This window comes from Sycon ciliatum, chromosome 5 (genome assembly GCF_964019385.1).
Source record: "Sycon ciliatum chromosome 5, ocSycCili1.1, whole genome shotgun sequence".
Lineage (NCBI taxonomy): Eukaryota > Metazoa > Porifera > Calcarea > Leucosolenida > Sycettidae > Sycon > Sycon ciliatum.
The window spans coordinates 4342225-4367456 of NC_088647.1; the positions used below are offsets into that span (position 1 = coordinate 4342225).

General features: G+C 46.6%; 2 protein-coding genes across 10 annotated transcripts in view; one reads left to right on the forward strand and one right to left on the reverse strand.

The window, feature by feature from the left end:
- Window positions 1-490: 490 nt before the first annotated feature.
- Window positions 491-6187, forward strand: LOC135817252 (polyadenylate-binding protein 2-like). The gene is made up of 7 exons (XM_065330389.1): window positions 491-761; window positions 1477-1585; window positions 1744-1820; window positions 2350-2456; window positions 3171-3258; window positions 3461-3627; window positions 5419-6187. The coding sequence occupies exons 1-7, from the start codon at window positions 648-650 to the stop codon at window positions 5456-5458; spliced, it is 702 nt and encodes a 233-aa protein (XP_065186461.1). The 5' UTR covers window positions 491-647; the 3' UTR covers window positions 5459-6187.
- A 349-nt stretch (window positions 6188-6536) lies between these two features.
- LOC135817249 (uncharacterized) overlaps window positions 6537-25232 on the reverse strand; it is a 61916-nt gene continuing 43220 nt past the window's right edge. For 5 of the 9 annotated variants that reach the window (XM_065330378.1, XM_065330377.1, XM_065330383.1 and 2 more), the window contains 19 exons: window positions 24804-25169; window positions 24063-24422; window positions 22343-22594; window positions 21776-22054; window positions 21087-21449; window positions 20582-20947; window positions 19561-19920; window positions 18932-19291; window positions 18420-18785; window positions 14906-15265; window positions 14134-14493; window positions 13450-13815; window positions 12043-12402; window positions 11223-11582; window positions 10523-10888; window positions 9752-10111; window positions 9132-9491; window positions 8095-8457; window positions 6537-7441 (listed from right to left, as the gene is read on the reverse strand). In XM_065330378.1, coding sequence (XP_065186450.1) covers window positions 7074-7441; window positions 8095-8457; window positions 9132-9491; window positions 9752-10111; window positions 10523-10888; window positions 11223-11582; window positions 12043-12402; window positions 13450-13815; window positions 14134-14493; window positions 14906-15265; window positions 18420-18785; window positions 18932-19291; window positions 19561-19920; window positions 20582-20947; window positions 21087-21449; window positions 21776-22054; window positions 22343-22594; window positions 24063-24422; window positions 24804-25169 — 6695 coding nt within the window. In that variant the 3' untranslated portion in view covers window positions 6537-7073. Of the gene's footprint in view, window positions 7442-8094; window positions 8458-9131; window positions 9492-9751; window positions 10112-10522; window positions 10889-11222; window positions 11583-12042; window positions 12403-13449; window positions 13816-14133; window positions 14494-14905; window positions 15266-18419; window positions 18786-18931; window positions 19292-19560; window positions 19921-20581; window positions 20948-21086; window positions 21450-21775; window positions 22055-22342; window positions 22595-22754; window positions 22992-24062; window positions 24423-24803; window positions 25170-25232 lie in introns of all 9 variants that reach the window. The other 4 variants (XM_065330379.1, XM_065330382.1, XM_065330386.1 and 1 more) reach the window with 4 other exon arrangements.

Below are 25232 nucleotides of genomic sequence, written 5' to 3' on the forward strand. Positions count from 1 at the left end.
AGCTCAGCAGATCAGCTGGTCAAGGAGAATGTGTTTTTGAATTTCGAACAATCTTGTGCGTTGTCTTTGATTGGTCATTTCGTGTTGCTATGGTGTTCCATAGCAGCAAGCCAGCAACGCACTGACGTCGTTTCGCTGTGTGTGCCGCGGCCGCCGCCGGGCACGCGCATGTCTCGCTAGCGCTCCGCGCTCGCGCTGCCACAAAAACGACGGGACCTGACGTGACCAGGTGATGACACGTCACAAAGAGTGTTGAAAAAGTGTCGGTGTAGATCTACGTCGTGTAGGGCTCGTACTACACCGTAGGCGTAGAATGCGTTTGTATGGCGCTGAAGCATGATCGTGAAGCACGCAAGTCTGGCCTGCTGGGGTACGGTGCTACGGTGTGTTTCCTTCTGTACGACTGCGTATCACACTGCGTATGCGGATCGCAACATGTAGAAAGTGCAGCGCAACCATACAAAACACAATGACTTGATCAGCAAAAAATCTAGGAGCGCAGTTTTTCACGTGTTTTCAATCTTCACGAATCATTCAGTTGTTGTTGTCGACTCAAGACGAGGAGAAGGTCTTCTCCCGGCCTCGGTAGCCTTGCCCAAAGCCTGGTGCTTTCTCTGTTGTGAAGTCTGCAAACACCACTTAGCACAATGTCTGACGAAGTTCTTACCCCAACTGAGGAGGCTCTCTCGTTTGAGGGCGATGTTAGCGAAACTGGCTTGGATGCTGACACCCCTGCAGATGATTCTCTGGCCGAAGATCCCGTGAGTGAACGTCCTATAAAATTATAGTAGGGTTTTAGTACGGTGCTCGTGACGAGAGTTTGGATTTCTCTGACGCTGGCGATAATCCCTTGTGAGAAGCAACGCAGCAAATGACAAAGCTGTTTGTAAAATATTAGGTGGCTCTCTAGCTCTGTAAAAGCTAAAAAAAACCTGTCTCTACATTATTTTTTAGAAGGCTTTGTTTCCATGATTCCGTACTTTACCCTCAAACCGATGGCAACAGAGCCAAACTTACTTGTTCTAACCTCCTTGTGTAGCGTACAAGCAAACTAATATTATAATGGGCCCACACAATCACATATCTCGGTAAAATTGAGCGCTTGTACATGTAAATGCTATGATAGATTGGCTATACGTTTGGTAGATGGCCGCTACCTCTGCCTCGGCAATCCTATGGCGCTGAGAATGCAAGTCTAGTTAATTGTCTATGCGAACAGCTCTATTATTATGAGTATCATTATAATGTAGTATTGGAGTAAATTGCCAGTAATGGTACAATGTTTGTGCGTTTTGAAAAATGCTGGAAATGTGAGGGTCATCCTGTGGGCAACATTGCTGTTCTTATAAAGATCGTTCATAAATTGAGCGCAAAGTCCTGCAAAGCCCTTGAGTACTACCAGTTCTACAAGCACCAGGCAAAATAGGTATTGACATACATATATTTTGTATTTCCAACATGTTTGTTTTTCTACAGGAGCTGGAGTTGATCAAAGCTCGAGTCAAGGAGATGGAGGAAGAAGCTGAGAAACTGAAGGAAATGCAAAATCAGGTTGACAAGCAAATGATGTCACCAAAAACTGCGGGTTAGTGACTCTCATCTGAAGATTTGGCATGTATGTTTATTTGTTCATCCCATTATACTCGTACTGTGAATATTTCTTATTCGTAGTCTTTGCCATTGCCATAGCTACTGTTGTGTGTGTTTGTGTGTGCGCACGCGTGTGTGTTTGACCGTGTCCAGGTACTCCAACCGCCGCCTCTTTCCCCACGCCTGAAGAGAAGGCTGACGCCGATGCCAGATCAGTCTATGTTGGAAACGTACGTGCGCGCACGCGCTGTCACCCTGTTTATATTCTGTGCTCGTCATCGTCGAATCAGATTGCAGGAGTTGTATACTGCTGTGTGCGTTTGTTCTGCGTTAATAGAGAGGTTCCGCACTACGTAAAGTTGAGTAACTTTACGTAACTGAGAGGGAAAACCCCGTGAATTCACGACTCGAGTTTTCACTCCGCTTACGGAAAGTTGTCTATGTAGAGTACGTAAAATGGAGCTCTACTAACAGAGGTGCTCCATAAGTGGATTTGGGGTATAAATTTATGACTCTCCCTAAGTTGTACACTGTCGCGCTTGGAGTTGCCATTGGCAACGACGTGATTCGAAAACTCCGTATGGCGGAACACGGATCCGCATGCAGTGTACATAAAGACTTTCTATGGATCGATAACGCATTCTACTAACTACTAACGTAATTACGTTGTGCGGAACCTCTCTATTTCCATGACTTTTATGTATCCATCTCTGCCTCTCTATTTCCATGACTTTTATGTATCCATCTCTGTGTGTTCAGGTGGACTATGGTGCAACTGCAGAAGAGCTCGAAGAGCATTTCCACGGCTGTGGCTCCGTAAACAGAGTGACGATAATGTGTGACAAATTCTCCGGACACCCCAAAGGGTATGTTGTTCGTGGACTGCATGTGTGTGTGTGTGTGTGTGTGTGTGTATGGCATGCATGCATGCGCTGAGTGTGTGTCTTCTTCTCCGCTGTACTGCAAATACCACACATGTTGCAGCGATTATGGGTGGAAAACACAAGTTGGGTTTGATTACATGTTCTAGACTGTTTGTCTCAGTAGTAGCATATGGAGAGCTGATTTGTTCTTTGAAGCTCAAGTGCTTGTGGTCCTGTGTTTGTGTGTGTGTGTGTGTGTGTGTGTGTCCCATATGGTGCAGTGGTATGTGCAGTCGATTTCCAATCGAGAGGTTGCGGGTTCAATTCCCGACGATTATGGTCGCACACGTCTTTCTTCTCTTTCTCGGACTCTTCCTGACTTTTCTTTCATTCTCCTGGGTGGTTACCAACAGCCAGTGTATGCCGGAGTATGTGATGTGGTGTGTGTGTGTAGAAAATGGAAAAATGGAAAAGTGAAAAAATAGGGATTCACTGGCCAGAAAAAGTCACTTCAAACAGCTGTGTGGTGGATACCAGGCTAAAAATAGTGGCGGTCAATTCATTAGCCTTGCAAGCTGTTGAATGGTGTAATCCCAGCACAAGTCGCTATGTCTAACATAGCTGTTCGCTATCATCGCTTCCGCGATGGGCATGCCTGAGGTCTGAGGTGTGTGCACGCGCATGCGTGCTTTCGTGCGTGCGTGTTTTTTGTTGCAGCTTTGCCTACATTGAGTTTGCCGAGAGGGATTCCGTGACCACAGCTGTTGCCATGGATGAATCCCTATTCCGTGGACGCCAGATCAAGGTGAGAACGCTTTGCACACACTCTCTTGATTGGTAGTGAGGAAGTATGGGGTATGGCATGAAATGGTTTTCTTATTGGTGTCCTCAAGTTTTATGTTTTGGTTTCGCAGCAGCTTACCGGTATCATCCGGCAAGATGTCCTTAATCATTTGTACGTGAATACCAATGTGTTCCTGTAATCTTTGATTGTTTGTTTGCTATAGGTGTCTGCCAAGCGTACAAACCTCCCTGGCCTGAGCGAGCGTGGCCGCGGCAGAGGGCGTGGCCGTGGAGGCTATGCTCCTCGTGGTGGAGCTCCTCCCGCTGGCATCACTGGCTATCGCATGGTACCAGTATATGGCTCACCACGCGGTAGAGGCCGCTACAGAGGGTAAGTGTAACGTTGCTCTAGTGTGTGTCTGTGTTTGTGTGTGTGTTGTTTGCTATAGGTCTGCTAATGGGCTCGGCGTGTATGTTCACTTTGCTTCCTGCTGTTGAAACCTTAACTGCATGATCCACTTGAACAGAGAGAGAGATAGACAGACAGAGCGGGAGACAGAGAGAGAGACAGAACGAGAGACAGAGAGAGAGAGAGAGAGAGAGAGAGAGAGAGAGAGAGAGAGAGAGAGAGAGAGAGAGAGAGAGAGAGAGAGAGAGAGAGAGAGAGAGAGAGAGAGAGAGAGAGAAACAGAGAGAATGCATTGAGAATAATGTTTCAACTTTTGTTCAAAGGGTATTGGGCAAAAATACTTGGTATATGCCAGAATATTGGCACGTTCTCAAGCTTTTCAATAAGTTTCCTCATCCTTGCAAACTGCCCTTCTTTGCAGTTGTGTGAAATAACTCACCGATTGAAGTTCTGCCTTTACAGTATTTCATAAATGATCTATACCTTCACCAGATGACAATTGGGTTTGAGTTTGCTATGTGTTCTCTCCTGCTTGCTTGAGATTTCAATCCAGATGTCAAAATTAATTCTTGTACGTTTGGGAGAGACTGGCTGATTGCATTGAATTCAAAATTGATTGTGGGATGATGTTCACTTTCATAGGGATGTGTCTGGATCCAGTGGACCTTCGATTTGACTCTCTTTCTTTTGTTGTGTTGTGTTGTGTTTGTTGTGGTCTGTGTGAGAGTGTGTGGGCCTCGAGAAAAAAATGGAAAAGAGGAAAAAATAAGAAGAGAAAAAAATGAAAAAATGACTGTGTTCCTGGAAATTTTCCGTGTCGAAAAATCATTTCGCAGCTATCATTGCCCCACCGCTGTTATTTCTCATTTCTATGTAAACCTGTTGTTCACATTCGCTCTTATCTGCTTCTTTCCAATTAATGAAGGACACCTAAAAACTCGCGAAACCCGCGCATCACCGAAGACGCAGAGCTCAACTCTGCTCCCGACGAAGAGGGCTTTGAGGGAGACTTGATTAGTCTTGAGCGCGAAGAACTCGACACCCCACTGCCTTTCAGTCCCTCCCCCTCCCATGACAGAATTGAGCGCCGGGTTGTAGAACCCGCTTGGTAATTATTCCGCTTCGCCATCGTTTGCACCACTTTGGAAAGGTACTGGTATTGTTGATTCTCGCCGCGACTCCGCGACTATGAACATTATGTTTCCAGGAATTCAGAGAAAATGATTAAAAAAAATTAAAAAAAATGTATGAAAAAAATAATACAAAAAAAGAGAAGAGGCTCGGAGTGAGTGTGCCGACTTTTGCGCGTGCATGCACACACCAAGGCTTGTGAGCGTGGTGCTACCTCCCGGAGCATTGGCATGTCATGGTGAGCTTTCTTCTCGCATTACATAGGCTTCGTGTATTCCGCTGCTGTTTCACTGCCCATTGTGTGCTGGCGTGTGGTTGACACCTGCTGCTGCTGCTGCTGCTGCTGCTACTGGGTTCTTCGTATGCTGAGGTAGTGACATTAGACGATTCTTGCAATTGGATTTTTCCAGGCTACGCCGCACTCTAAGCCTTTTGATGTTCCTTCGTTTTGACTAGACAAGTCGTTGGTCTACTCTCATGATATCGCTGCGGTACTAAGTCTACACGTGTGATGTGCGTACGTGCTCTCATTGCATTGGTTGCTGCTTTGGTTCTGAGGAAGATGTGCAGTGTGTAATTCTTTGCAAAGCCACCTATTCTAAGGTGCCCTCTTTCTGCTGCTTCTGTGTTGCTGTTTTGCAGGTCGAGAGGTCGTGGCATGAACTGGTATAGCCCTTACTAATCCAGAGATGCTCTACCCAGCCTCTTGCTGGCTACTCTGCCTCCTTCTACTGCTCTGGCTAGTGAAACTCGACCTCCTGAGTAGAGTATTGCCATGTTCCAGTGCGCATGGTGTTTGTGCAGCTAGGGCCGTGTGTTGCCTGCAGCATACTATTTCATCAGGTTTAATTCCACTGGCCAGTACTTTTACTTTATACTCTCCCTTTCCCTCTGGCTGGACCAGTAGTTGATGCAATGCCATTTTTGCCAGATGTCCATGCATGTGCATCAATCATCATCCATCTTCTCTCTCTGTTTCTGTCTCCTTTTTCCACTGCGCCTTGTGATACATTATATTCTTAGTAGTGTATTATTGCCTTTTCTTTCTCCTGTACTTTCAAACTAACACATGCAGATGCATACATAATTATGTGCTTCAAGCTACTATACGATGTGAATGTGTCTTGTGCAGTGTAATGTAGAGCATGCCGCCATTACGATTGTGCTGTTCTTTCGGATGTCTTGATTTGCTACTTTGAAACGCGGGAAGTAGTTCATTTACACACCGCGTCCTGCGCCGGTCATCTTTTAGAATTGTGCCAGTTGTTATCGTCTGGGTGGTTGGGTGAACCATCATGCGAGTGGTTTCTTCCCCAACACTGCTGCTCAATAAGGCAGCCCAGCTTCAAGCCACTGCATGGTGCACTCAGATTGCACAATAAAGTCATATTAAATTTTGTTTTCAACCTCACTACATTCACTTGTGCCCAGGGGTCCTTTGGCCTAGCTGTTTTTCCAAGCACCTGCTACTTCAAGAAGCAAGAGTACCCCCCCCCCCCCGTACATTGTAAATCACTGGTGCAGGGATCAGGGAGCATTGCATCTTAATATTGACGTCAACTATTACTTGAAATTCTGTCGGGACAGCTGGATATGTGGGAGTTGCACACTCTCGGGGGGTTATGTACTCTTGTAAGAAGGGTTTGGCTTTCTCACAACCGTGAACAGTGTACTGTGGTTCTCAACTGGTGGCTTCCCATGCATTGGCCGGGTGCCTCCTTTCAACAATGGTGTTGGGCAAACGCCGTTCTCCAAGTACATGAAGTAACTTTTTTTTATTGGAGCTAGTAATAGCTGTGGATGCGTGCAATTGCGCAGGGAAGTCATAGAAAAAGAAAGCCTAGCATGTAATCAAAGGCATTGTTGCCTGTGCCTATAATGAAGTAAATAGGAGACTACAACCACAACAACACTTATAATTACTGGTATACTTGTCGCTGTTCTTGTTGTTCGTCGCGGCTGTTGCTGTTCTTGTTGAATTCTTCAGCAACAACCTAGGCTATCAGTAAGACCTTTGCAGAAGCAGTTATAATAATAATGCAACGAAAACAAACAAAAAAGAATGCTACAGGGGCGGTGTAAAGGGCAAGGTTGAAAGTGTGTTCAAGTAAACGCGGTGCGTGTGCAAATATAATTGGTGTAAGTATGAAAGGCCATTCGAGTCACAATCAGTGGCACACGTGCATTCATTATGAGTTGGATTCAGTGGAGTTCTATGGAGTGCATTGATCTTTCCAGACAGGGAGTGCATTGATTGACTATGCATGTGTACTGTCTATCGTTGACCAGGGCCGGTTTTAGTTGGGGCGCTCGTAGCCAGTACAATCACACCATTCGTGTAAGCTGATCCTCTGGTCGGCATTAGCGTCGCAGTACTCCAGGAAGTTATCGGCACAGGCACGTGGTCCTACGTTCTCGGAGAGGTTCACATCAAACCACTCCACCTCATGGAGCTCCAGGAAACGGTCGTACGGCGCAGTGTCGAGCTTGTCAAACGCCCAGTAGACTAGCTCTTTGGCTGGCGTAGCCAGTCGTGGCTCTGCACTAGGCTCGGGGAATGGTGTGACACCCTCGGGACGCTGAATGTATGGGTCTTGCTCACGCCATGAGCGGACGTGCGCTAAGAAATTGTTGTTGAAATAGGTTCGCTTTTCAGGAGTACAAACTGCAGGGCAGGCAAGAAAAGAATGGAACAAAAAATTCATCAAACCACAATAGTCCAGAAAATAGTTAACGTTCACTTCCGTTCCTGAGGGAACTCACAATGGACGCAACCACCGGAAAAAAACCGAGCAAGATGCAGCGCCTAATGGTGTGGTGAGGGGATCAGTCTCGACCTCACAACTACTGGCAACGGTGTGCTCAGATTGGCATGAGCATACAGCGGTACACAACAGGATGAAGCTGTGGATACCATTCACACTGCACGGGTTATACACCAAAGAGAAGAAAGACCATATGTGGGGAAATAAACACATGTTTGAAACGGTGCAAATTTTTGTTGGCACCAACTTCAATGCAACTCATCACTGGACTTCAAATCAATCCTGTAGAACGGGTAATTTTAGCGACGTAAAAACCCTAGCGAATTTAGCGATTGACTCCTTTTCGCTAAAGTTTCAAGTCGCTAATCTGTTGAGACATTAGCAGTGCACTGGTGATCCGTGAGTAAAATCGCTGCAAATCGCTAAAATAAAAGGTCGCTAACCGGTTGACAATGGGAAAACGCTAAAATTAATAGTCGCTAAAATTACCCGTTCTACAGTAAACGGACTTGCAAACTACAAACTCGGAGCACAGTCAGCGGCAATTTCTTACCTGGATCCAGTCCGGTGCACCAACACCATTCCATCAGGCTGATGTTGCCATTGTTGTTGTAGTCACAGCGACTCCAGTGCTCCAGTGCACACGCACGTGGTCCCACGCTGCGCTGCATGATGCTAAAGAACGCATCCGCCTCCGAGTGGGACAGCGTTCGGTCCATTGGCGATACGTCTAGCTCGTCAAACATCCAGTAGATGGCCACCTTGGCTGGTGTAGTCAACCGTGGTTCGGCCTGTGGGTCGGTTACTTGGTTGGGCTCCTCCGGCGATGGTTCGACATGTCCGGCTTCTTGGCGCATGTCAGATATGTACGTCACCAGGCGAGATTGGAACTGTGTCTCCTTCTCCGGCGTGCACTCTGCCACACAGTAAGGAATAACAGAGCTCAATCAGAAAACCACTCCATGAATTTCCGGGTCAACTAATACATGTAAAGAGGGGAGGGGGGGGGGTATTATCCAAAGTGGTGACAGCCTGCGAACCTGTTACCGCAGAGCCCCACCGAAAGCAGACAAATGTACAGCTTGGGGCTGGCAACACATACCTGATCTTCAATGGTCAGCTCCATGAATGGTGGCACCAACAGAATAGGGTCAGTAGATTTAGTTCATCACAAAGACTATGATGCTCCTTTGGAGAACGCAGAACCAACTACTGTCTACAATTCAACCCAAGAGGTACTGTGACGTATCTCAGTCACACCAATGATTGCAAACACAAGCATTTCCATGGTATCACGTGTTCGGAGGTTCTGTTGTAAAGTGTACTTGCTTTCTGAGGTGATGAACTTCAGTGTACACGTCAACCAAGCTAAAACGAAAATGGTTGATTCAATTAAAATCACGTCGGTGACAGCAAATTTAACGGTGCCAATACTGTTTCACCCCCTGTGGACTTGTGAGTGTAGTACAGAGAACACTAGTATGCAAGAATCCTGAGTAGCAGGGAAGAAGCACCAAATATTGCAACCTGTGGAAAACAATAGCATGATAAGATACTACACTGAACTCTACACGGCTGCCGCTAGCTTACGATTGTCGAGGCCGTTGCACCAGCACCATTCTGACAAACTGATGTAGTCATCATCGTCATAATCACAATAGGTCCACTGACTTTCTGCACAGGCACGAGGATGAACGTTGCGCACTGTTTCATTCATGAATGCTCCCACTTCGGCACGACTTAGCTTCCTGTCCATTGGAGCTACATCCAGTTCATCAAACATCCAGTAGATGGTGATCTTGGCAGGCGTGTTCATACGAGGCTCGGCTGATGGGTTACTGGGCTCTCCAGTACTGGGCGAAGGCTCAACATGGCCTGCCTCTGCTCGTTTCATTGACATGTACTCCAAGGTATTGTGTTGGTAGAAAATTCTCTTCCTTGCTGGGCAGGCTGCAGATTTAACAGGCAATAGTTGGTAGACAGAGGGGGCGGTGTTAGCATGCAGTGTACATGAACATATCCCCTGTACAACAGTGACCAGATGTACCTTTGGGGCACAGTGTCCTTCAAGCAGCCACAATACCTTTTGATCTGTTGCTGCACATTATGTACCATAACACCTCCAGTACAAAGGTTGTGCAATGTTGACATGCTTAGCATTTTTAAAGGCACAGAAAAATGAAACCGAAACAAATTCAGCGCTGACTTACTCGGATCTAGGCCAGTGCACCAGCACCATTCGGATAGACTAATTGCGCCATCTTGGTTGTAGTCACAGCGATCCCAGTGCTTAACGGCACATGCACGCGGACCAACTTCACGATCTACTTCAGAAAAGAATGAACCTGCTTCGGCACGACTTAGCTTCCTGTCCGTTGGAGCTACATCCAGCTCATCAAACATCCAGTAGATTGTGATCTTGGCTGGTGTCTTGAGACGTGGTTCAGCTGTGGGGTCTGGAGTGCTGTCTGGTTCAGGTGATGGCTCAACGTGACCAGACTCTTGGCGCTTTGAAGACATGAATTGAAGGAGATTGGCTTGGAAGTGGCTTTCCTTATCTGGGCTGCACTCTGCAGGTAGAACGGCAAGTAAAATACAGCACAGGATTTGAACAGCAACAAGTGGAGCATCATTGAAAAAATATATGAATCTGCCGTTTCACCTACTAGTACTCTTTCTTTGCGCTGTTGCTATCACATCAGTACTGTCTAAATCCATTATATTCGGTCATGTTCTTTTTGCGTGTATTCCACCTGAGGAGAAGGCAATGAAGGTACTAATGGAGAAGTTTGGAGGTGTCAACTGTACGGAACCTGGAGCTTGTTGCTTTCCCGGGCGTTAATACATTAGACCGTAGAAAAACCCGCACAAAGCAGAATACTAAAAAGACAAGCCTGCATGCTTTTCAGCACTGTTCGATGGAAGAGCCATTCAAAGAGACATCACATGCTATTGCTGCCTTCCTGCTCGATCGTTCTTACCATTGTCAAGTCCAGAGCACCAGCACCATTCTGACAGAGAAATCATTCCATCCTTGTTATAATCACAGTACTCCTGCAGTGTCTCTGCACATGCACGAGGATCCACTTCACGAACAACTTCACTCATGAATGATGATATCTCATTCTCACTCAGTTGTCTGTCCATAGGAGATACATCCAGTTCATCAAACTGCCAGTAGATGGCTACTTTGGCTGGTGTATTCAGACGGGGCTCAACTGCTGGATCGCGCTCACTATTATCTGATGTTGCCTCTGGTTCAGGAATTACATTTGCTTCCGATCTCTTCTTCTTGATGAACTGAAGCATCTTGTGTTGGAAGAACTGACGTTTGTCAGCTGGGCAAGCTGAAAACAAAAATGAGCACAGCAGGAGGAATATTGGTAGGTTTACGGGACTGAAAGTTAAGGAGCATTATATAGCCACAAAGCAAAACAACTTCAGAACACAAATCAATGTCAATAAAGGCTGCTGGAGTGCGCATCCAAAATGTGCTAGAGCTGTTAGCCAGTTAGTTGCAGAATGCCAGTACTGTCGGTCATTGTCGTGCAATGTTATCGCATGAGCTGATTGTTTAGTAACTGGTGGTGTTAGTAGACATTATAGCATAACTTGTAGTGTCTTGGTCCTTTTTTCTTTACTATAAATGTCAATGCAAGAAACGAATCTCTGAAAACTTACTTGGATCAAGACCAGTACACCAGCACCATTCCGACAAACTGATAGAACCATCATCATTATAATCACAATAGTTCCACTGACTTTCTGCACAGGCACGAGGATGAACATTGCGAACAGTATTGTTCATGAATACTCCAACTTCAGCACGGCTTAGCTTCCTGTCCATTGGAGCTACATCCAGCTCATCAAACATCCAGTAGATGGTTTGTTTGGCTGGTGTCTTGAGACGTGGTTCAGCTGTGGGATCTCTGGGTTCATCACTTTCTGGAAGAGGTTCAGTATGGCCAGCTTCAGTACGTCTTGCTGTCATGTAGTTCAGGAGATTATGTTGGTAGAATGTTCTCTTGTCAGCTGGGCAGGCTGGAGAACAAAGAGAGTAGAGAGTAGAGGCACATGTAGGTAAATGCATTGAGGAAGCGCTGCAGTGTATACTGGAAGATGAACACACAGCATGTTACAAGAAATTGTTACTTTCTATCTGTGTACACCCAATCCTGTCTCATAGCTTTTGTGTGAAGCTCAGAGTCGGAAACCTCTCTCTGTAGGTGAACCGCAAAATCCTGGAATTCCTGCTACAAGCGTGTCCTAATTTAGGCCAAGCTCCTGGCCAACAGGCAGGACAAATACAATGTCAACAGATGAAGTATGGAAAATGTTACAAAACCTACCTTCCATTTGTAAAGGCATGACAAACAAAGAGAAATGTAAAGTTCTGGATGTGATCAGTGAAACTCCAAAGGTTTAGAAGTAAGCTTGGTTCGTTTATACCAAGAATAGAGCGAAGAGTAATCAACATTAACTCATCTTGAAGTAGACTTACTAGGGTCTAGTCCAGTACACCAGCACCACTCTGATAGACTAATGGATCCATCATTGTTGTAATCACACCGACTCCAGTGATCCTGGGCACAAGCATGCGGACCAACTTCACGATCTACTTCAGAAAAGAATGAACCTGCTTCAGCACGACTTAGCTTCCTGTCCATTGGAGCTACATCCAGCTCATCAAACATCCAGTAGATTGTGATCTTGGCTGGTGTCTTGAGACGTGGTTCAGCTGTGGGATCTGGATTGCTTTCTGGTTCAGGTGATGGTTCAACATGACCTGATTCTTGACGCTTCAAAGACATGAACTGAAGGAGGTTGGCTTGGAAGTGTCTCTCCTTTTCTGGGCTACATTCTGCAGATATGAACGGGGAATGACATGAAACAAAACATTGAGTAGAGGACATACAATGTATGCTATGCATTGTTTGTAGCAGCAATGTGGCAACAGGTGTCAGAATAAGCACGATTCTGACACGATTGCGGTTCAGAAGCCTCACGATGTAGGAAATTCAAAAACTGCAGGTAAGACTTCAGTCACTTTTGCATCAACGGTCGCACCAAAAGATGCTGGTGGCGCAAGGAGAAGCTTGTCATTTGGAGTGACAAGTGATCATATCAGAGTTGATGATAAACTTTTTTTCTAAAGCGTTGGGAGAAGTTTTGGAGTAGAAAGTGGTCGGACTAGACGTCACGGAGGGCCTGGCTTTCCGGGGCAGTTATGAGTTTGGCTGTATTTCAGCGGGGTGGAGTGGACATTGTCAAAATTGTATATTTCAAGAATATCTAAAAAGGATGATGTAGGGCATGGCTTCAGTGCTAGAGGAGAAATTCTACTATCTGCCGGTGTATAGCTCTTGTTAATGCTGGACGTATCTCACTGCTTTATCAGAGCTTGCCATCGGCTTTTTTCGACACGATTATTCGTGGCACTAGGGGATGCTGGTCCTCGTCTCCTGGCACGCTGGCATGGGTAAGTGGCGCTGCCTCAGGAACTCTTCTAAGGTGGTTAGGCCATGTTGGCTTGATGGAGTTTTGTTCGTAGCTTGTTTGTGTACGCTGCCCCATTGGCCACTTGCAGCCCCACAAATCATGTGATTTTTGGGCCACTTTGATGGGTATGCCAGTTTCAAGGCTTCCTTCTGAGGGCTTTGCATTGTCAATCCATATCCCCAAAGGAAACCTACCTGCAAATTGGAACGAAATCTGAGAGATCGACTTGCACAGAAATCGTTTGGTTTCCCAGATATGCTTTAAAATGCACCGTGGATAACATTCCCAGAAAGAGTGTACAAACACAGTGCCCTGTTTCTGCTCATCAGCAATGACACTGATTCCCAGACAAGTCATAACCTAGTACTGCATTGACCATACTAGCAAACTGCTTATGGCACTAACTTACCATTGTCAAGTCCAGAGCACCAGCACCATTCCGACAGAGAAATCATTCCATCTTTATTATGATCACAGTACTCCTGCAGTGTCTCTGCACATGCACGAGGATCCACTTCACGAACAACTTCACTCCTGAATGATGATATCTCATTCTCACTCAGTTGTCTGTCCATAGGGGCTACATCCAGTTCATCAAACTGCCAGTAGATGGCTACTTTGGCTGGTGTATTCAGACGGGGCTCAACTGCTGGATCACGCTCACTACTGTCTGATGTTGTCTCTGGTTCAGGAGTTACATTTGCTTGCGATCTCTTCTTCTTGATGAACTGAAGCATCTTGTGTTGGAAGAACTGACGCTTGTCAGCTGGGCACGCTGAAAAAAAAACACACATACAAAATGGAGAATATTAGAAGGGATATACGGTGAAACCTGTCTAAGACGACTGCTCAAGGGACCTTCACAATGTAGTCTCTGTGACCAGGTGATGTCCTTAGCCAGGGTCATTTGACTGGAAATAGCATCCCTTGGTCCTGGTTTCAGTGCTCCTTTAGGACAGGTGGTCGCCTTATCCGAGTGGTCGCCGTGACAGGTTTTGCTGTTAGTCAGTCAGTGTCAACGTGTAACCAGTTGCAACACCAGAAACATGCCAAATGCAAATCACAGGTAATGAACAAATCTCTGAAAACTTACTTGGATCAAGACCAGTACACCAGCACCATTCCGACAAACTGATAGAACCATCATCATTGTAATCACAATAGTTCCATTGACTTTCGGCACAGGCACGAGGATGAACATTGCGAACAGTATTGTTCATGAATACTCCAACTTCAGCACGGCTTAGCTTCCTGTCCATTGGAGCTACATCCAGTTCATCAAACATCCAGTAGATGGTTTGTTTGGCTGGTGTCTTGAGACGTGGTTCAGCTGTGGGATCTCTGGGTTCATCACTTTCTGGAAGAGGTTCAGTATGGCCAGCTTCAGTACGCTTCATTGTCATGTAGTTCAGGAGATTATGCTGGTAGAATGTTCTCTTGTTAGCTGGGCAGGCTGGAGAACATAGAGAGTAGAGAGTAGAGGCACATGTAGGTAAATGCATAGAGGAAGCTGTGCAGTGTATACTGGAAGGTGAACACATGGCATGCTACAGGAAATACTGACTTCCCTGTGATAGCTTATGTGTGAAGGCCAGAGTAGCCAGGGAAGTATCACCATACCCAGACAGAGCTCTTAGCCAACAGAAACAACAACAAATAACAACGTGAACAAACTTGGAAGACATAATAAAACATTTCATTTGTAATAGCATGGCAAGCGATATGCCGTGTAAAGTCTACTTGGTAAAGTGTGAACAGTTATAGAATCAGGACTAAAGCCATGCGTGATCCATCCCAAGAAATTCCAAGAATGAAGTCAATGGTAAACAACCTCTACTCATCTTGAAGTACTTCAGCAAACTCACTCGGATCTAGTCCAGTACACCAGCACCACTCTGACAGGCTAATGGATCCATCATTGTTGTAATCACACCGACTCCAGTGATCCTGGGCACAAGCACGCGGACCAACTTCACGATCTACTTCAGAAAAGAATGAACCTGCTTCGGCACGACTTAGCTTCCTGTTCATTGGAGCTACATCCAGCTCATCAAACATCCAGTAGATTGTGATCTTGGCTGGTGTCTTGAGACGTGGTTCAGCTGTGGGATCTGGAGTGCTGTCTGGTTCAGGTGATGGCTCAACATGACCTGATTCTTGACGCTTCAAAGACATGAACTGAAGGAGGTTGGCTTGGAAGTGTCTCTCCTTTTCTGGGCTACATTCTGCAGATATGAACGGGGAATGACATGAAACAAAACATTGAGTAGAGGACATACAATGTATGCTATGCATTGTTTGTAGCAGCAATGTGGCGACGAATATCGGACTAAGGACACTTCTGAGACATGATTGCAGTTCAGAAACACCATTCGCTTCATGGTATGACCAGCCGCTGGCAAAAAAATGGTGGCGGAGTCAGATTTGGGATTGGTCGACCTCGGTAACTTGTCTACCTTTTTTAAGGTAACACGGTAGAATTATTCTTGAAGCAATTATTTGAAACTTTGAGTAGTAGATTTGTAATAGAATTTGCATTGTACAGCTATACAGGTAGAGCTATACAGGTAGAGCTAGAATTCGACTCTGGCTTCACGGCAGACACTGAAAGGCAGTGTTTGGGACATTGGGGCCAAACATGCACATGCTGAGCAAGGCCAATGGATCTGGGGTGGGAGGTACACATGACCCCGTGCTTCTCCCGGACTAGGCATCTTCATCAGTGGAGATCAAAAACATGGCCAGCAATCGAGGACATCTGAGAGTTGTAATTTTTGTACTCCTCCGAGGTGTGATTTTTGGCGTGCTGGGCCAAGCACAAGGAAGCCATCTGCAAAAAAACTGCAGAAAATGGTTGTTGTTTGATCCTTTGGTGTAATCTTTGTTTCTAGTCGAAGCTAGATGTGGGCTTTGCGCAGCAAAGCCTAGTTAGCCCATGCACACGCATGCTGGTGGTGGAGTGCTGCGAGTGCGTGTCATGTGACCACCTCGTGATTAAGCCGTGTGCGCCGTGTATGGCCTGGCAAAATTTTATGGACAATCGTGGATCCGGCGTCTAATTATTTGGAGACGTGTTTTGCTGAGCTGTCTTTGTGCGAAGGAGCATTCTTTGCAGTTGCAGTTTCTGTGTCAAGTCAAAGTTTTTTCCCTCCCTCCCACCCCTTTTGAAGGGGCATTTTGTTTCTCCGGTTGGGGGGGGGGGGCAAACGGGCCTCCTATTATGTCTGTATGTTGTGACGCCTGATGCCAGGCAGTCGTGTGAGCCCTCGGTGGGCGATTGGCTGGCCTCGGTGGCCGTTTGTGTGCCCTCGGCGGGCAAGATGATATCGGCCCACGGTGGGCAGTTTGCTTGCCTCGGTGGCAATTTGCGCACCCTCGATGGGTTGTCTGCTGGTTTAGCCCTCGACGGGCGGTTTGCTGGCCGCGGCGGCCATTTGAGCGCCCTCGGTGGGCAGTATACTAGTTTACCCCTCGGCGGGCGGTTTGCTGGCCTCGGCGGCCATGTGTGCGCCCTCGGTGGGCAGTATGCTAGTTTAGCCCTCGGCGGGCGGTTTGCTGGCCTCGGCGGCCATTTGCGCGCCCTCGGTGGGCAGTAGGCTAGTTTAGCCATTTGGGCGCCCTCGGTGGGCAGTATGCTAGTTTAGACCGCGGCGGGCCGCGGTGGCCATTTGGGCGTCCTTGGCGGGCGGATGCTAGTTTCAGGCATGCATCTTTACTCAATCAATTATTATCAAAGAGCATATTCTTGAATATTTGAATTGTCCAAAAGATATCATGGCAACCCCCAACCCAATGTGTCTATTGTATGTTTGTGCACGCCATAGAGAGCGGTACGTTGTGCGGGTGTCTGCGTGTCAGAGCATGGGTACACCAGTGGCGTGTGCGTGCATGTGTGCGCTTGTGTCTGGCTGCATGAGTGCACGAGTGCCCAAGCTGGGCGTGCGGGTGCACTTGCGGTGCTTGCATGTTGACGGGTGCAGGGGTTAATTGCTGTTTGGAGCAGAACCGCTGAAATTGACTATTTTCTGCATGTACTCATACATGTACTCATGTACTCAGGCATGCAGTCTCACTCGTATTTTAGCTCTTTTTCTGGAATGGATGCTGCTCTGCGCCCCTTGGTGAAAATTTCCTGCGCTCGTGGAGCAGCTGAAAAGGACCACTGGTATGTCTGGTTCCTGGTTTGAAAGTGGAGAGTCGACTTTTGTGCCTTGAAAAAGGAGTAGAGAGCGATAAAGGTACGTCTGTGGCCAATTTTTGAGTGCTCCTCGTACATTTTTGATCGTGATAGAAATTCTCAGACCAAAGTCAGACCAAAGTCAGCGCGATGATGGCAGTACAGTTTTCTTGTGGATTTTTTAGTTGTTTCATCTCGTATCTATGTCAGTATCGTGATGGTGAAGTGGAGAGGGTGATTTTCTTCCTCTAGGCTTCGTTCGGCCGACTTTGCTTCGTCCTCGTCGAAAAGTGATCCTGAAAAAAAGGTCGATTCGCAAAATTATGTTGATTTTCAATGTACGTGATGACATGCGATTGCTGGCTATGAGTATGCCAAGTTGCACACTACCGTGACTTGTTACACTGTATATATCATTCCTAGGAAGAGTGCACATACACAATACCCTGCAATTTAAATTAGTGGTGCGCACAGGTAATCGGGTACCCATGCTACCCGTGAGGACCTCGGGTAGACGGGTACAGAATAGTACCCAAAAACCCGAAGTCGCAGATGACATCATATACAGTGCACGTGTACAAATTCATATAATACTCCGCATGTCTACCCAGTGTGTAAGAGAAGGGGTGCATTGTGGTGTTACCATGGAAACATTACCCGATCGGGTATCCGTGCTACCCGTGGAAAACTACCCGAACCCGATACCCGAAGAAAAGGCTACCCGACTCAGCCCCAATTTAAAGACAAGCCAAAACCAAGTACTCCTGTGACCATACTACCAAACTGCTTATGGCACTCATAATCTTAGGCCACACGTTTTTATTTCTATGTTTCTCGTCACCCGCGCGCATACGATTCAGGAGTCTGGAAGAAAAAAAGAAAACAAACTCTGCTGCACTGACTGTGCATGTGGGGACAAGCACACTCATGCACATGTGGCCTGTGCGACACATGATGCGAGGTCGGCATTTGTTGTGCGCAATCTAGCTGCACATGCACAGATTGTGACAGAAGCTCCTATCACATACTAGTTGCTAACTATGGATGCTATTTTTCATTGTGTATTGGTGGATTTTAGTGTGAACAAAGGTCTAATAAACTTTTTTTATTCTTTGGTCATTTTTTATTTTTTTCCACCTCTCGCATACGTTTTTAGATTTTCAGGTGACGAGAAACATAGAAATAAAAACGTGTGGCCTTACCATTGTCAAGTCCAGAGCACCAGCACCATTCCGACAGAGAAATCATTCCATCGTCATTATAATCACAGTACTCCTGCAGTGTCTCTGCACATGCACGAGGATCCACTTCACGAACAACTTCACTCATGAATGATGACATCTCATTCTCACTCAGTTGTCTGTCCATAGGGGCTACATCCAGTTCATCAAACTGCCAGTAGATGGCTACTTTGGCTGGTGTATTCAGACGGGGCTCAACTGCTGGATCACGGTCACTACTATCTGATGCTGTCTCTGGTTCAGGAGTTACATTTGCTTGCGATCTCTTCTTCTTGATGAACTGAAGCATTCTGTGTTGGAAGAACTGACGTTTGTCAGCTGGGCAAGCTGAAAACACAAATGCGCACAGCAGGACGGATATTGGTACGTTTACGGGACTGACAGCTTGGGAGTATTATATAGCCACAAAGCAAAACAACTTCAGAACTCAAATCAATGGCAATGAAAGTCACAAATCTCTACTGAAAACTTACTTGGATCGAGACCAGTACACCAGCACCATTCTGACAAACTGATAGAACCATCATCATTATAATCACAATAGTTCCACTGACTTTCTGCACAGGCACGAGGATGAACATTGCGCACTGTATTGTTCATGAATACTCCAACTTCAGCACGGCTTAGCTTCCTGTCCATTGGAGCTACATCCAGCTCATCAAACATCCAGTAGATGGTTTGTTTGGCTGGTGTCTTGAGACGTGGTTCAGCTGTGGGATCTCTGGGTTCATCACTTTCTGGAAGAGGTTCAGTATGGCCAGCTTCAGTACGCTTCATTGTCATGTAGTTCAGGAGATTATGCTGGTAGAATGTTCTCTTGTCAGCTGGGCAGGCTGGAGAACAAAGAGAGTAGAGAGTAGAGGCACATGTGGGTAATATGATGCACTGAGGATGCGCTGCAGTGTATACTGGAACGCAATGTCAACAGATGAAGTATGGGAAGTGTTGCAAAACCTACCTCCCATTTGTAAAGGCATGGCAAACAAAATGACATGGAAAGTTTTGGATGTGATTAGTGAAGGTTCAGAACTGAACTTGCTTGGTTTATCCCGAGAATAGAGTGAAGAGTAATCAACATTAACTCATCTTGAAGTAGACTCACTTGGATCTAGTCCAGTACACCAGCACCACTCTGATAGACTAATGGATCCATCATTGTTGTAATCACACCGACTCCAGTGATCCTGGGCACAAGCACGCGGACCAACTTCACGATCTACTTCAGAAAAGAATGAACCTGCTTCGGCACGACTTAGCTTCCTGTTCATTGGAGCTACATCCAGCTCATCAAACATCCAGTAGATTGTGATCTTGGCTGGTGTCTTGAGACGTGGTTCAGCTGTGGGATCTGGATTGCTTTCTAGTTCAGGTGATGGCTCAACATGACCTGATTCTTGACGCTTCAATGACATGAACTGAAGGAGGTTGGCTTGGAAGTGTCTCTCCTTTTCTGGGCTGCATTCTGCAGATAAAAAAGGACATGAAACAGTGAAGCACACGAAGTAGAAGACATACAATGTATACAATGCATTGTTTGTACACGTAGCAGCAATGTGGCAACGAATATTGCAATAAGGACACTTCTGAGACATGATTGCGGTTCAGAAACACCATCCGTTTCATGGTATGACCAGCCGCTAGAAAGAAACATGGTGGCTTGGGATTGGCCGACCTCAGTAACTTGTCTACCTTTTAAAAGGTAACACAGTAGAAATATTCCTGAAACAAATTGATACTTTGAGTAGTAGATGTGTAATAGAATTTGCACTGTACAGCTATACAGGTAGAGCTAGAACTCGACTCTGGCTTCACGGCAGGCACTGAAATGCGATGTTTGGGACATTTGGCCCAAACGTGCACATGCTGAGTAAGGTCAATGGATCTGGGGCGGGAGGGGGGGGGGGGGGGTACACATGCCCCCGTGCCTCTCCCGGACTAGGCATCTTCATCAGTGGAGATCAAAAAAATTATGCCAAGTCGCACACTACCGTGACTTGTTACACTGTAGATATCATTCCTAGGAAGAGAGTAACTTACACAATACCCTGCAATTTAGAGACAAGCCAAAATCAAGTACTGCCATGACCATACTACCAAACTGCTTATGGCACTCATGATCTTACCATTGTCAAGTCCAGAGCACCAGCACCATTCCGACAGAGAAATCATTCCATCCTTATTATAATCACAGTATTCCTGCAGTGTCTCTGCACATGCACGAGGATCCACTTCACGAACAACTTCACTCCTGAATGATGACATCTCATTCTCACTCAGCTGTCTGTCCATAGGAGATACATCCAGTTCATCAAACTGCCAGTAGATGGCTACTTTGGCTGGTGTATTCAGACGGGGCTCAACAGCGGGATCATGCTCACTATTATCTGATGTTGTCTCTGGTTCAGGAGTTACATTTGCTTCCGATCTCTTCTTCTTGATGAACTGAAGCATCTTGTGTTGGAAGAATTGACGCTTGTCAGCTGGGCAAGCTGAAAACACAAAAGTGCGCAACAGGAAACATATTGGTAAGTTTAAGGCACTGAAATTTGGAGGTATTATCTAGCTGCAAAAGCAAAACAACTTCCGAATACAAATCCATGGTAAATGAACAAATCTCTGAAAACTTACTTGGATCGAGACCAGTACACCAGCACCATTCCGACAAACTGATAGAACCATCATCGTTATAATCACAATAGTTCCACTGACTTTCTGCACAGGCTCGAGGATGAACATTGCGCACTGTATCGTTCATGAATACTCCAACTTCAGCACGGCTTAGCTTCCTGTCCATTGGAGCTACATCCAGCTCATCAAACATCCAGTAGATGGTTTGTTTGGCTGGTGTCTTGAGACGTGGTTCAGCTGTGGGATCTCTGGGTTCATCACTTTCTGGAAGAGGTTCAGTATGGCCAGCTTCAGTGCGTCTTGCTGTCATATATTCGAGAAGCTGGGTCTGGTATACGGTTCTTGATTCATCATTGCATACATCTGTATGTCACACAGGATGACAAAGTTGGAATGTGAGGTTTGGAATATGCAGCATACCGGTACATCTAGCAATGTGAACTAGGTGTTGCACTAGGAAGTTAGTAGAAAGATCCTAAAAAACTCTAGTGTGGAAGGAAACGCTATATAGACCAACCAGGTGATGCACTTCACAGCCATCAAATATGCTTCAATTTGAGGGTGCGTTCATCACATATTGCTATGGTATTAGCAGAATGGAACCAGGCCTCTATCAGCCTGGACATTTCCTAATTGACTTCCGCCAACACCATCACCGGCATGCACTGGTGAAAACAAGGAGGGCTTACCAGTTTCTGGCATTGTGTATCCACACTGTCCTGAGAGCGGCCAGTATTGACACATTCCAGTGCCTGGCTTGGTGGCGTTGGGGCACTGGCCTCCCGGTGGCATTGGACACGGAGGTGGCGGGTGTGTCATGAACCAAGCAGTATACTCGTCATGCGTCTTGCAGTACCAGTTGTTGGCGCAGCACCAGCCGCGCCATTCCTCGCACACCGGGTCGGATGATTGCGAGTTGGTGTCGGAGACATCGTTAGAGCTGGAGACGGAGTCGACCACGACATCATCTGTGGAGCCAGCAAACCAAAAAACAATAACAGCACACAACCGAAGTGATCGTTTGGTAGCTATGCATGTAGCACAGGCCGGTCCATAAGAGTTGCATGAACACAATACCAGTAGCGTGGGAGCAAAGTTACAATACTTCTCTAGCAAGGAAGTTGGCTTTGCCATCCCTTCATGGTAGAAGGTATTGCCATGCACTGGGGCAAGAACATATATGGGTCTTTTTGAATCCATGCCCTTTACCCATCCGGCCTATTATTAACGGAGTGAGACATTTGTTCAAATATTACCATTCAGTTCAGGCAACGAATATGAGCAGATTGCACTCAGTGGCCAGTATTGGCACTCTCCAGTGCCCGGCTTTGTAGTGTTGGGACAAACACCCCCGGGAGCCGGGTACGGGCAGGGCACCGGAGGCGGTGGGTAGTGCGCGTTCCAGATGTCGCGCTGCGAGAGCGTGCCGCAGAACCAGGGACCGCAGCACCAGCCGCGCCAGGTGAGGCACTCCGCATTCGGCGGGTCCTCGGCGGCATCACCCGGTACTGTGCCAATACGTGCAGAGCAACATGATACACAAATCGCACACACATGCATGTACAAGGCAAACGCCATGCTTTCTTACTACCCAAAATACAGTGTACATATAACCAAACGGCTAAAAAAGCTTGGATTGCACTTGCACAACTAGTCTACTGCAATTACCATCTGCTGTCAGAGGCAGTTGAAAGGCGCACTGATCAGCCAATGGCCAGTATTGGCACACACCAGTGCCAGGCCGAGGCACCGGAATACAGCCCGGTGGCGGTGGAGGCGGACACGGCGGAGGTATGTGCGTGCGATACCAGACCTGGCGCTGGCCTGGCGTGCCGCAGTGCCAGTCACGCGAGCCACAGCAGTAGCCCGGCCAGGACACGCAGCCGCCAGTGTCGTTACCGCCGCCTTGTCCATGTCAATGGGAGACAGTGCGCAACACAGACAACACACAACTAGTACCGTAGCATCTACCCACACTGCATCAAACCACATAGTATAGAGCCACAAAGCCTCTACCTACTACACAATATCTACCCACACTGCATCAACCCACACAATATCTACCCACACTGCATCAACCCACACAATATCTACCCACACTGCATCAACCCACACAATATCTACCCACACTGCATCAACCCACACAATATCTACCCACACTGCATAAACCCACACAATATCGACCCACACTGCATCAACCCACACAATATCTACCCACACTGCATCAACCCACACAATATCTACCCACACTGCATCAAACCACACAATATCTACCCACACTGCATCAACCCACATAGCATGGAGCCACAAAGCATGAAGGCACACAGCATCTAACTACATGGCACCCAGGTGGCGGCTTATCACTGAAGAAAGGCACAGCACCACACTACGCCGCTTTGGCCACAAGTTCCCACAACCTTGCTGCATGCCTCATTCAGCAATGCAATTGCATACACACCGCAATATGAACATTAGCCATGACAATGCTAGTACTACTGCCATGAAAACGCCAACACTACTGTCCACGCTACCACATCACCTCACACATACTCAAAACCATGACACGCACAATGCAAGGAAGGTCCGTTGGGCATGCTGGGCTCTGCTATTATAGGAAACATTAGCATCATTCCACTTCACGTAACCAATCACGTACAGCCCGATGTAGGATCAAAAAATCTAGAATGACCACAACCCACAAGGTCATCATTCCTTCACCTCCGCTCCAATACCATCTCAAGTCAGCTGTAAGTGGCTTGTGCAGACAAAGCCAACACGTGCGATTTTTTATTAGACCAATGGGGCCATCCAAACGGTACACGCCACCAACAGTAGTTGTGTTCTGATAGTTCTCATTGCTTCAGAACCCTGGGGACATCTCTACACACCCACCGACAAAGAGCTCGGACACTGCTTAATGCGGCAATAACAAACACAGCTGAAACACACACACACATAGTACAAAAGAAGACTCACTTGGGTCTAGTCCAGTGCACGAGCACCACTCTGATAGACTAATGGATCCATCGTTGTTGTAATCACACCGACTCCAGTGATCCTGGGCACAAGCACGCGGACCAACTTCACGATCTACTTCAGAAAAGAATGAACCTGCTTCGGTACGACTTAGCTTCCTGTCCATTGGAGCTACATCCAGCTCATCAAACATCCAGTAGACTGTGATCTTGGCTGGTGTCTTGAGACGTGGTTCAGCTGTGGGATCTGGAGTGCTGTCTGGTTCTGGCGATGGCTCAACATGACCTGACTCTTGACGCTTCAAAGACATGAATTGAAGGAGGTTGGCTTGGAAGTGTCTCTCCTTTTCTGGGCTGCATTCTGCAGATCATTGAAAAGGGGAAAATGCAAAAGAAAAGTAGATTAGATGACAGAGAAGCCAAACACTCACGCAAGTGCTAAAAATACACTGTCATATCTAAGATAACGGCGATGGCAGCAAATGCAAACCACACATTTTCGTACAAAAATGCAATCGAACACACATGCTTAGTTTGCAATTCTGTGTACAGAATATAAGCTACAACGAAGAAACTTGAAGGTACATCAATGATTATGAAGAGAAAGTTCATGTGGCAGCATATCATGTACAAAGTCTTCCAATGGACACAATACGAATGAAAGTGTGATGCAACCACAACACGTCGATCCACACATGTTCAAGAAACTGCTAGGTAACAATTCCTGCTGGATAAATCTTACCATTGTCAAGTCCAGAGCACCAGCACCATTCCGACAGAGAAATCATTCCATCGTCATTATAATCACAGTACTCCTGCAGTGTCTCTGCACATGCACGAGGGTCCACTTCACGAACAACTTCACTCATAAATGATGACATCTCATTCTCACTCAGTTGTCTGTCCATAGGAGATACATCCAGTTCATCAAACTGCCAGTAGATGGCTACTTTGGCTGGTGTATTTAGACGGGGCTCAACTGCTGGATCGCGCTCACTATTATCTGATGTTGCCTCGGGCTCAGGAGTTACATTGGCTTGGGATCTCTTCTTCTTGATGAACTGAAGCATCTTGTGTTGGAAGAACTGACGCTTGTCAGCTGGGCAAGCTGAAAACAAGAATTGCACACAACAGGAAAATATTGGTAGATTTATGGGACTGAGAGTTTTGA